Source organism: Labeo rohita, chromosome 2, assembly GCF_022985175.1.
Source record: "Labeo rohita strain BAU-BD-2019 chromosome 2, IGBB_LRoh.1.0, whole genome shotgun sequence".
NCBI lineage: Eukaryota > Metazoa > Chordata > Actinopteri > Cypriniformes > Cyprinidae > Labeo > Labeo rohita.
In genome coordinates, this window is record NC_066870.1 from 30,318,178 (window position 1) to 30,331,461 (window position 13,284).

At 34.8% G+C, this 13,284-nt stretch overlaps 1 protein-coding gene across 1 annotated transcript in view; it reads right to left on the reverse strand.

Annotated features, from left to right (window-relative positions):
- Positions 1 to 13,284, reverse strand: part of adcy8 (adenylate cyclase 8 (brain)) — a 74,507-nt gene that overhangs the window by 11,752 nt on the left and 49,471 nt on the right. Inside the window, exons 17-22 of the mRNA XM_051127051.1 lie at positions 12,066 to 12,263; positions 9,066 to 9,166; positions 8,655 to 8,856; positions 5,910 to 5,999; positions 5,562 to 5,734; positions 3,567 to 3,648 (exon numbers count right to left, since the gene is read on the reverse strand). Of these exons, the coding sequence (XP_050983008.1) occupies positions 3,567 to 3,648; positions 5,562 to 5,734; positions 5,910 to 5,999; positions 8,655 to 8,856; positions 9,066 to 9,166; positions 12,066 to 12,263 (846 nt within the window). The remainder of the gene's footprint in view (positions 1 to 3,566; positions 3,649 to 5,561; positions 5,735 to 5,909; positions 6,000 to 8,654; positions 8,857 to 9,065; positions 9,167 to 12,065; positions 12,264 to 13,284) is intronic.

The following is a 13,284-nucleotide window of genomic DNA, read 5'->3' on the forward strand; positions in this document are numbered from 1 at the left end:
ATTCCTTTCATACACTGCACTCAGTAAGTACTCTTAAATGCTTTGCCATTGTCGTGACCCTTTGTGGTACTCCTCGACTCTAACAGGAAGCGAGCCTTGCCACGTTTCTGATATCTCTGTTCAGCCTGGCTTCCATCAGCTCTTTTCCAAACGAAGAGCTCCAACAAGGTCCCCTCTAATTAAGCAGTAACACACGCTCATCTGCATACATTAATATCCAGCTTTAATTGAAACTGTTTCACAAAGGCGTCCAGATTGAAAAATTAATTTACTAACAGTCAGGGTGTGATGTAAGTGTTTATGCATGTGTATGAGTGTAAAATGCATGTGTGCGTGCATTTATTTGCGTATGCTCTCAGACTGAGCATGGAGCGAAAGATGATTTTATGAGCAGTAATTATGCAAGTGGGGCAGACAGGGGTGTACGACTGTCCGACTGATTATTGAAAACACATCAACAAGACTAACCTCCATTAACCTCTAAAACATGCAGACACACATAGAGACGGACGCACACACTCAGACAGTAGACAATTAAAGCAGTGCATATCAACCAAATTACTTTTGACAAAAGCAAACTGTATGAAAAGAGTTTAACACAAATGAGTTTTAAAAGTTTTAGGTGTCCTGGGAGGCCTGGTTTTGAATCTCGCCACTGTCTGATTCGGGACTTCATCGCTATTAGAAGTTAAAGTCTGGCTGGTGGAAGAGCAGCTGTTACAATAGTGGCTAAAATGAATGCATTGTTTTATCCATGATAAAATGATGTGCTAAGCTCTTTGATGGTGACATACTGGCTCTCAAGGCTCTCACTCAGCAGATAATACAAAAGTTATATCCCCTTACGCCGTATTCCCTTGAGCAAGGCATGTACCTGCATTCACAGTTTAATCAAGGGGAACATGTGCTGAATTTACGCCATTTTATTGCCTTTCAGAGCTCAGTAGATGCATTGGAGTTCTCCATTTATAGAAACCATTTACTTTGTCCTAGATTTTTCTTCAAAAACTCCTTAGAAAGACTAAACAGACACACTAAAGCAAAATACTTAAGCCAAAATTGGCTCTCTTTTTAATCTCAGTTCTGTCTACACTGCAAAACAACGTTTTTGTATGCTTTTAATTATTCAGTTTCTCCAAAATATCTTAAAATCCTTAAAACAAGACACTTTTTTGAGAAGCCAGAATACATAATATATAAAGACTTGTTTTCAGAGAATGTATCTTTAAATTTTTTTTTTTATCTTACTTCACTGAGTGTTTTGTTTTTAAGAAGCACTTAAGGAGACAAAAATATGAAATGGGAGGAAAATTATATTTCATTGCTTTTGCGTTGGCTCACAAAACATTTGAATTCTCTTGCAAAAGTATTGCGTTCCCTCAAGAAACTAAAGTATTAAAACTGTTTTTTCTCATATTATTTTCATCCCAAAAGTTTTGTGAGCGTTACAAAACCACTGAAAAATAATTGTCCTACCATCTTAATGTTTTTCCCCAATTACAACAGGCTCCATATTTTATTTTTGTTTTTTTTTAACTTGATTTACTGAAGCAATTTACTGAAGCAAAGATTACTAAAGCAAGACAAAATACACTTAAATTCATGATAAAATACTTTATGACAAGCATTGTCTTACACAGTTGCATCAAGTTTTGTTTTATACGTTTTGAGAAATTTAAACTAGAAAGCAAGATAAAAACAATAATAATGTTTTCACTCTTAGTTAATTGTGTTTTCTTATGAATGTTTTTGCAGTCTAGAAGCAATTAAACAATTACATTGTTTTAAATAACTGTGAATATACGCTACGAGTCAAAAGTTTATGAACAGTAAGATTTTTAATGTTTTTTTTTTTTTTTTTTTTTTTATTTGACCCAAAATACAGCGAAAGCAGTAATATTGTGAAATATTTTTACTATTTAAAATAACTGCTTTCTATTTTAATATATTTTAAAAAGTAATTTATTCCTGTGATCAAAGCTAAATTTTCTGCATCATTACTCCAGTCTTCAGTGTCACATGATCCTTCAGAAATCATTCTAATATGCTGATTTGCTGTTTAAGAAACATTTATTATTATTATAAATATTTGAAACAGCTGAGTACATTTTTTCAGGATTCTTTGATGAATAGAAAGGTCCAAAGATCAGCATTTATCTGAAAATGTAAATGCTTTAATTGTAACATTATACACTATACTATTCAAAACTTTTAAGTCAGTATTTTTTTATTTTTGGTATTCATTATAGAAATGAAAACTTTTATTTAGCAAGGGTGCTTTAAATTGGTCAAAAGTGATGATAAAGACATTTATAATGTTACAAAAGATTTCTACTTCATATAAATGCTGTTCTTCTGAACTTTCTATTTATCAAAGAAACCTAAAAACATTCTACTCAGCTGTTTTCAAAATAACAATAATAATAATAAATGTTTTTTGAGCAGCAAATAAGAAAATTAGAATGATTTCTGAAGAATCATGTGACTGGAGTAATGATGCTAAAAATCAGCTTTGAAATCACAGGAATAAATTACATTTGAAAATATATTAAAATAGAAAACCGTTATTTTAAATAGCAAAAATATTTCACAATTTTACTGTTTTTGCTGTGTTTTGGATCAAATAAATGCAGGCTTGGTGAGCAGAAGAGTGTTCTTTAAAAACATTAAAAATCTTACTGTTCAAATACTTTTGACTCGTATTCGTATATACAGTAGAGAGCACTACTAACACTTTGGATTAAAAAATAAATAAAACAGAACATCTTCAGAACAACTTTTTTAAAAACTCATTTTACAAAACATTTCTTTGTCTTATTTGTTTTTCAAAATCCTAAATCTTTTTAAATTAAATTTTTATTCAGATTTTCAGTGTTCTTTGCACCCCACTGTATATATGCAAATAAATGTCTCACAAAAACAATAGCATATGAAAAATAAACCTTCACAGACACTGACCTGCAGTGACAGAGTGCTTGTTCATTCATCCAAAACACACACACACACACACACACACACACACTAAGATAAGCATAAATAAGAAATGATCAAATCACTGTCCAAGAAACACATGCCAAGTCCCAATCCATAGGCCAAGCAGTGCCACTGGCACCACCTGCCTAAATGACACGCTGTTGCCATAGATACGAGGGGAGGAGGGCTAAATACGGGCAGGCAGTTTATAGCCGGACACAACACATGGCACAAGCACAAAGCATTTCGGTCATATGTGAGACTCCATGCGCCTTAATCAGAGCGGCGCCGACACCACACACACACACCTACACAAACCCAGCGCTCATTTCTCTGTCTCTCTCGCTCATCACCGCTCAGATGGGCTCTTTCCCCTGATCTACGGCATCAAAGACAACAATCAGTAGAGTGAACTTAAAAAGCTTGGCACACACGGTGCGTCAGAGAGAGAGAAGGGCTTTTATATATTGACTGTGAGACCTTATGAAGCAGCCAATAACTTGCAGCCGTTTCTTAGAAACGTGACATTATAAAATAGGCACTGAATGGCCCCGATCCGCTGTCAGGTTAGCGTTTGTGTGCATGTCTGTTACCTGTTGACCGTGGTAGAACACAGCTAAAAGGAACATCGCCATGAGAAGCAGAGACGTTTCCTTGGTTCCCAGGAAGCTTTTGCTGTAACCAGGGAAACGGGAAAGAAAGTCTCATGAGCTCGGCAGCACGTTTATAAAGACCAGAGTGCAGTTAGTTAACACAAACATCTGTCAGAAATGTCATAAAGAGCCTTGATGATATAATCACAGTGTACACTGTTTGTTAAACACTTATGTTATCTGATATGAAAAAAAAACCTGTCTGATTTGTTTATTTTTATGAAAGTGTAATATAAAGTCAGAATTTGGTTCTGCTTTAGAGGCTTGTTTCTTGTCTAGAAGTTGAATTTGGTAGACAGTTTTATCCATAGTAATTTACAGTCTTTTTATTAAAAGAGTAAATGCGGTGCACGATGATGATTGCTAAGGAGGAGTACTTGCAACTAATTTGTTTTCTGATGGTAAAACCATGGTATTTCTCACAGTGTTTTTGAAATATCATGCAAAAATGGTGGACATCCATTAAGAACTTAATGCACAGTAGCTTTTTTCTGTAGGGCCGTTCAAAAGTTTGGGATCAGTACAATTTTTAATGTTTTTAAGAAGTCTAAAGTTAAAAGTATTATTGCAATTTAAAATAACAGTTTTCAATATACTTTAAAATATAATTTATTTCTGTGATGCAAAGCTGAATTTTTATCAGCCTGGAGTACAGTCTTCAGTGTCACACGATCCTTCAGTAATAATTCTAATATACTAATTTATTATAAATGTTGGAAACAGCATATTTTTTTGGAACCTATGATTATTTTTTCATGATTCATTGATCAATAAAACGTTAAAGAACAGCATTTATTCAAAATACAAAGTCTTTACTATTGCTTTTTATCAATTTAACACATCCTTGCTGAATAAAAATATTCATTTTTGTCAAAGAAAGAAAGAAAACATTTACTGTGCCCAAATTTTGAACAATAGTGTATATTATTACAAAAGATTTCTATTTTAAATAAATGCTTTATTAATCAAAGAATCCTGAAAAATGTATCACAGGTTAAAAAAAATAATAAGCAACTGTTTCCAACATTGATAATAAATCAGAATCATTAGAATGATTTCTGAAGGATCATGTGACAATAAAGACCGGAGTAATGATGCTGAAAATTCAGCTTTGCATCACCGGAATAAATTCAGTTTTAAAGTATATATTAAAATAGAAAACCACTCTTTTAAATTGCAATAATATTTCACAATATTACAGTTTTTTTCTGTATTTTTAATCAAATAAATGCAGCCTTGATGAGCAGAGTCTTCTTTAAAAACATTAAAAATCATACTGGTCCCAAACTTTTGAATGGCAATGTAAAAAATATTGTTACAATTTAAAATAACTGCTTTCTATTTGAACATTTATTTCTGTGATGGCAAAGCCAGATTTTCAGCATCATTACTGCAGTCTTCAGCGTCACATGATCCTTCAGAAATTATTCTAATACCAGTTTGGCGCTCAAGAAACATTTCTAATTTTACAAATACAAATATTTTGTAACACTGTAAATGTCTTCATTTTGCTATCTAATGCAGCCTTGCTGAATTAAAAAATAAAACAAAATAAAAAATGTAATTAACTTTTGGAAGTGTATGCTGGCAAAACTGCAACCCTTTCATGGTTCAAACCTATAAACGTAGAGCTGCCAACCTAAATTTTTGACCACCACACCACATTTGAACTGTCCTTCTCATTAAGTGTTTGACAGAAGACAGAAATTTATGACTGGGTGACGTCAATCATAAAACTTGCAGAAATCTATTAAAAAAACCGCAGACGGCTACTTTAAAAACAGGATGACATTTATTGGTCTTATAATTGGTCCACGTCATCTTTCTAACTTGCTTTAGTCATTACAATTACGTCCATACTGTTAAAATGTGATTTATGATTTCGCTCTTTATAACAGCTCCTTAATGTCACAACGTGTGAGTTTGCGTACGTACCTCTGATTGAGTGTAAGTGTGTCATAGCGGATGAAGAGTGGTGTGTAGAAGGCCTCGGTCAGCACTGCGTAGATAGCGATCATAATCAGCAGGATGGCCAGCTTCAGAACCGAGTTCAGTCTGAGGAACACTGCACACGTCACCATCGCCAACACTCCAGTAAACACGAAATACTGTCAATAAACAGATAGACAACCTCACTATTAACACCCTATCGCTCGAAGTACAGTGAGTGAATTGATTTTAAATGGTTTAGACATTTGCTAGAATTCTGTCAATCCTTTTAACAGACTGAAACTGGCAAGAAGCTGTGGGTCTGATTGTGTGGGAAGTTGTGGATGAAAAGACCTCTGGGTAGAAGCAGATATCGGGGATTGAGGCAGATGCATTAAATGTCTGGTTCCTAAATGAGCCGGATTTATCGAAATCACACCAAAGCTACAATGAAAGAGAAACAGAGTGCAAATGTTAGAGAATCGATTGCATTTGACAATTCATCTGTATTAGGAACAATATAATTACATTTTCAAGAACTTTCCGCCACACTTTATTTTAAGGTCCAGTTCTCACTATTAACTAACTATTAAGTACAAATTTTGCTTCAGTAAACTCCCAGTTACTGCTTATTAATAGATTGTTGTTAAGTTTCGGTACTGGGTAGGATTAAAGATGTAGAATATGGTCATACAGATTGTGATTTATAAGTACTAATAAACAGCCAATATGCTAGTAATATGCATGCTAATAAGCAACTAGTTAATAGTGAGAACTGGTCTGTATACTAAAGTGTTACCGAACTATAGGTATAATAATATTCTTCTAAAAGCCATAACTGATAAAATTATATTAGAAACAAAATATAAAAAACTAAGATAAATTGTAATACTGATACGAGTCAAAATCTGCTAAGGGGTAATAATGGAACAACAGTTTTAAGTGATTTTACACTATTATTTACAACAGTATCTGCATTTTCATGGGTTTAAATAAATGTGTTTTTTGATAAGACACAATAAAAATAATTTTGTGCATCAAAACCACTTCTGTCCTGGTTTAAAAAAAAAAATTTGCAAAAGCTAAATTTAACATTTCTCAAAAGGTCAGTAACTGATAATATTCTATAAAAAATTAAGATCAAATGTTTTAAATATAATTTAGGCATCACAACATTATAATATACAGTATGAAAAACTTTATTTTGAAATTTGCCAAAGATGAATTTAACTGACAAAACAACTTCTACTGTATATGTACAAATTAGGTAAGTTATCAAATAAAAAAACTTAGTTGATAACCAATATGATATTGATATAAATAAAAAAGGGGTAATAACGGAACATCAGTTTTAAGTAATTTTACACTATTATGTAAATAATTGATTTTTGTGATAAAAGACAATAAAAACAACTGTGCATCAAAACCACTCCTGTCCTGGTTAAAAAAAAAAAAAAAAAAGATTTTTAAAGTTACAGAAGTTGTGACAGCTAAATGTAACATTTTTGACAATCCAAAAATGTCAGTAAATGAAAATATTCCATTAAATATTCCAAATGTTTTAGATATAATTTAGGCATCACAACATTATACAGTATGAAAAACTGATTTTTATTTTGAAACTGCAAAAGTTGAATTTAACTGAAATTAAGTTATTATTATTTTTTTAGTATTTTTAGAGACTTTGATGATGGAAAAAATATTCTATATGTAAAAATTTGGGAAGTTATTAAATGTACAAAAAAAAAAAAAAAGTAAATATTGACTAATGTAATACATTAATGGAACAACATTTTTAAGTGATTTTACACTATTATTTATAACAGAATCTGCATTTTTATGGGTTTAAACATATTGTTTTTGTTACAAGAGACAATAAAAATTATTTTGTGCATCAAAATCACTTATGTCCTGGTTAAAAAAAAAAAAAGAAGGGGAACTTGAGTTTCAAAGTTGCTGAATTTGCGACAAACCAAAAATTGTCAGTCTCTGAGTAATGTAATTTATTTTGGCCAATAAATAAAATTTTTATGTAAAATAACTATGCAAAAACATTTTGAATGTTTTACAATACCCAGTAAAGATTTGTTACATTTAATTTAAATTAATTTAATTTGCTTTCGAACAAAACACAGTGCAAAGTCTGCTCTTTTGAGGGTAGTAAATGATATTTTTTTATTTGCAGACTCTGGTAACTGTACTATTCTTCTTTTATTGGATCTGAGCACTGTTTTCCATACAGTAGACCACTGCGTCTTGTTGAAAAGATTGGTAAATTTTCATCAAGTTCAGTTCCCATCACTTGTGGGGTACCACTGGGTCCAATTTTATTCTCCCTGTATTTGCTCCCTCTTCGTTTTATATTTGAGTCTCCACAGTTATGCAGCTGATACTCAGCTTTATTTCCCTCTAAAATCAGGTTCTGATTCAGTGTACTCTTTGCTGGCTTGTTTAGAGGACATCACAAATTGGATGGAAAATAATTTCTATCAGTTAAATCAGAAAAAGACTTAAGTTATTTTGTATCTCTTTCAGTTCTCGCTCCTATGCTCTGGAACTCTTTACCATCAGATCTTTCCCTTTGTTATCTACTTTTAAAACATCTTGTCAAACATATCTTTTTTTCCCCTCAGGCTTTTGCTTAGCTTAAAAAAAAATGTTTTCTTTGTTTGGTGATGTTTTATATTATTCTTTTTTCTTTTCCTGTGTTTTTTTCTTTTAAGTGTTTAACAATTTTACATTTTATGTGTCTTAATAATGTTTTTAATTTAAATTAATAATGCTTTTTATGTTTTGGATGAGCAGCACCTTGGTCAGCACATGTTGCTTTTAAGGTGCTATAAAAATAAACTTAACCTTGACCTAATTTTTACCCATTTTATTTTGAGCCATATATTGTGTAATCTTTCTTTTTAGTCAAAGGCTGGTGATTTTTGCAAAAAAAATGTCACTAGACTCTATAAAGACTCATATAAATTCATTTCTATTTCAGTGGGTTCATAATTCTTGAGCTGAAATTGGTTCAGCTCACGAATTTAGAACTTAATATATCCACGATAACATCTGCAAGAGTATAATAACTAAAAAATGTTTACTCACTATGTTGATCATGGCAGCCAGGAAGTTGATGAGGATGGAGAGAAAGATGACGACGTTCCGCGCCGCGTACGTTTCGTTCACCCAGCAACATGCTTTTCGTAAAACCAGCGGCAAACACTTATAGTCCTCCGCCGTTGTCACGACAACAAGGCAACAGTGCAGCAAGATGAGGACCGAGAACTGTATCACCATAGTGACCATCCTACAAACATGAGTGATCACATATTATACAATGCTCTCGTGCGAGTAATCGAATATTCGAGACCGAATCAAATTTCATTGAAAATCCCACATCAAACACTACTGGAAATATGAATTCATGACTTCTATATGATCACAAACCCAAACAGATCAAGTGTCAACCTCAGTGTCTGTGGTGGTTATGGCCATTGGCATATGTCTGAGTTTTACCTTGCAGAGGGAAGTAAGCTCTGTATTCCAGTGATGAAGAAGAGAACAATGAAGGCACACACTAGATTAGACTTAAACACCTCGTCTCGCATCTGGGAATACTGTAGAGGAAACACACACACACATACACAAAAGTAAGGACAAAAATTCCTCTTCACATGATGAGCACAACAACACCATGAAAGCAATACTAACTACATAGGAGAAAGCAGGGTAGGCGCTCAAACACACACACATACACACAAGCTCTCTGGGTTAGTGCGAGGATGTGTGATGTCAGGGCTGGAGGCAGGGCAAACCAAAAAACTCAAGCACAGAGCGGCACAGAGTCAAAGGCCAAGCAGGGGGCAAAGAAATGAGGCGAGGGACAAATAAACAATGAAAAGCGTTTTAACTAAGATGAAAACATGCATGGGAGTGGATCATGAGTAACCTGAAGGCCCGTCTGTGGGCAAATTGTTCAGGAAGAATTAATGTTCAGATGATGAATCAGGTTCATCAGTAATGGCGATTAAAACGAATCAATTTGGAGACCAATCCAATCGGCTCAATTCACCGGCTCATTATCCTAAGTGTTGATTTGAATTCACTCTCTTTTTCTTTGTTAGGAACCGCTGATCGGATCAGGAAACATCCGTTTTGTCAGACTAATGGCCACAGCAGTTCTCAATTTAACAGCTTAAGAACTGCATCACGATTTGTGAATTAAACATTCAGACCATGTCGTAAAAATTGGCTTTTTGGTGTTTTTTAATCATTTTTGGTGATTGTGGTCACTATATATTAACTGTCAGTGAACAGCAGATGGTTCCTGTTAGTGCTGGGCTGTTTCACGGTTCTTCTTAGGATTCTGGCAGTTTATCATGATTTTTCCCTGACTGTGCCTTCATATGAATCAGAATGCATAAAACAGATCATATTTTTATTACAATGCAAAGAAACATGCTACATATAGCTTGAGCAATTCTGATTTAAATTAGATTGTATAATTGCAAGATCTGAAGCAAAATCAGAATGATGTGACCTTTTTGCAATTATGCTACGTAAAACAGAACTGCACCAAACAGAAACAGCAGATGTGCTGAATGAGACACAAATTCACTTTCTGACAGCAGGTGGCGCTTATGGAACAGCAGCAATACATTGTTTCTTTGGTTACTGCTGTAAACAAAGCAGTGCTATGCTTTCAAAAGTCCACTGAAGTGTTTTAAAACGTAGCGTTATTCAATGTGTTGACATAACTTCAACCGAAACAGGACGACAGGGTGGGACATATCAAGTGCCCCCTCTTTCGTTTATGTCAGAGCTGTTGAGCTAGTTAAAGCGGCATTTGACAGCCACAATCTCATCCACATCGCTATAAAATGTAGCATTTTGTGAGGAATTCAAACAGGTCCGATACGTTTTGTGGTCTGTGCCGACTCAAGCATATGATCTGCTCCATGCTATTGTGTCTCTGGACCAAAGCAGCACGAAACAAGGCTTTTTTCCCAATGGAAAGCATATTTACACAGTCTGAATCGTTCCCTATTCCCTATATAGTGCACTACGTGTCATTCACCGTAGAGAAAATACTAATTCTGTGAGAGCTTCAGCGTCTGTTTATAGTGTAGGGGGTGGGGTGCTTTGGCTTTCAGGGTGATGTCATCAAAACCATTGCTTTCTATTGGCGGAAGTTAGAAACTGTAAGTTTTGAATGCTTACATCTTGTAAATGCAAGATTTGTCATTGTGTTGAAACAAAATAGCTTATAGAAAACCTTAAGGCTAACATATTCATACTATAAGCCAAACAATTTCAATTTTGATTTCATGGGGACTTTAAAACTACATTAATATGTATTATACGGAGGTGAGAGGAAAAAAAATACCATCTAAACTTTTCTAAAGACTCAAGTTCCCCTCAGAAATACATTCATATAAACTCCCACCCCTAATTCAGTATTTAGGATTTTCTTTTAATATTTTGCGCATTGTGAAGTGAGTTTCCTCTGCCTGCTATGGTTTTTTCTGATCTTTGCGTTCATCATCAGTGTCAGTTACCTGGATGTGCAGCCATATTGGAGCTACCCGGATGTAAACAATAGCATTGATTGCATGGTTAATGTGCTACTAAATAAATTCTTCTGCTAAATTATTATGTCTAAACCATGGAAAAAACATGTGGAAGCTGCTAAATCATACAGAGAAGGACTTAGTAAGCAGAAAAGGGCACAATATTTTGACAAACTAAAGTTAGTAGGTGGTAAAGATACGAAAGATACGTACAAGCAGTATAAATTAAGATATTAGCCTAATATTTCACCTGTCTGACCGGAAATAGTAAGAACAAACACGAGTGTTGTCAAGATTCTTGCCTTAGAAATCCTGGTTCAGTTTGGCCAATCACAAACGCCTTTTGTTCCTCAGACAGTTTTTTGCACTCTTCTCCTTGATTTGTTATAAGTTTTGGCAGTCTGTAGTACTACAAATGTTTTTCCTAGTCCGTCTGATTAGTACAGCCCAAAACATGACAATAACTAACCATTTTCAGGAGCAATAATCAGCAAAATATGCAAGTTTTGTTGGGTTTGGTGGCATTGTTTACATTCAGTGCCACCAATATGGCCGACTGATGTGTTGTGAAAACGCTTTATTCATACTAAGTGTGTAATGAACCGGTGTATTGCCCAGCACTTCCTGTGATCATTATGCAAATTAGCCTAGACAGTTGGTCCATCTTGAACCAACAAGAAAGCAGCTACCATGCTCTAAAAACAGCTGGACCTTAACTTGTTTTTTTCAGATGGGATATAGTAATTGAGAATATTTTAAACCGCTGTGCATGTTCTAGAAAGTATTGACTGCTATTGCTGGCACATGATGTCCTTTAGTTTACTCATGACAAAAACACTCTCTCGCCTCCTTCTCTTGCACCTCCAAAACAACAATAAACCAAAGAAGAGAGAGTGAGGGAGCAGAGAAGGGAGGACAGGATGGCTGGAAGATGGGAGCAGGCTACCTTGTGCTCCAGCAGTGCTTCTCTAAAGGTGAGAGAGAAGGGGGAGATATGTTCTTGGCGGAGCTTGTCCCCGCTGCGCAGGGCGATGGCGCTCTGCATGCGAGCGTTAATTTCCTGTGAGCCGGCGCGCACATGCAGGGCTTGAGCCAGGTGGTTGGGGAGCAGGTTAATGGAGTGACGTGTGAGCGCAGCCAGAGTCTACAGAGGAAAAGCACATGCAGCGCCCATGAGTCTAAGAGAGTGTGTGTGTTTGTGTATGTGTGTGTGTGTGTGTGTTGGTGTGTATCTGTTCATCCAAGACCTCTGCACAACATGAATGCATGAAAATCAAAGAAACATTAGAAAACGATTGCACAAACACATGCACGTTTACTTAGCCAAATGAGGACAAATTACAGACTTTATATATATTAGACCAAACTCTCTGTCTAAAAGAAAACTTTTGCATTGTTTAATTTCTGAACTGTTTTTCCACATACAACATCTCCAGTGGAGGTTTTGCCAGATTTAGTTCTCATGACAACTTTGTCCCCAAACGACAGCTAAGTACGTACACACACACTCACACACACACATAACACTTGCACATAACATGATTATTTTTTGTAGAGCGAATGCTCTGGACTGTAAGTAATAGGCTTTTCTAACTGCCTACAGCTCAGTCCATCTTTTAGAGTGGATCTAGAAAATCAACACACTATTGCAATGTCTAATAATTCCACTGCCTTAATGCCGGAAAGCCGGACCTTTTATATGAGATATTTTAAGTATCAGAATATGAGGCTGTTCCAGTTAGTTCGTTCTGGTGGAAAATCCAGTTAAAACTAGGTGGATTGCTGATTTTGCATGGTTTCTATATGGTCTAGATGGTTGATTTATGGTGGTAGACCACCTTGGATAAGGAAAACAACTCATTTTGCTGATACAACCTATTTTTTAGCAACTTTTGTGTTATAGATGTTAAAGCTTTTTATATCATCCAGTGTCAGCTGATCCAAATCCAATACAAAGACAAATCTATAGTCTATATTGAAAACTGTCACATATATATGCTTTGAATATGGACAGCTTGGTTGATATTAATAGGAGCAATACATAAAAAGAGCACACTGGATGCCCATTTTCCACAAGTCGGTATGATTCTTTAGGGTCTTTATACAATGTCCGCAACATACTTTGGTTAAAATTCCTCAATTGTCATGTAAAACAACATCTTTTT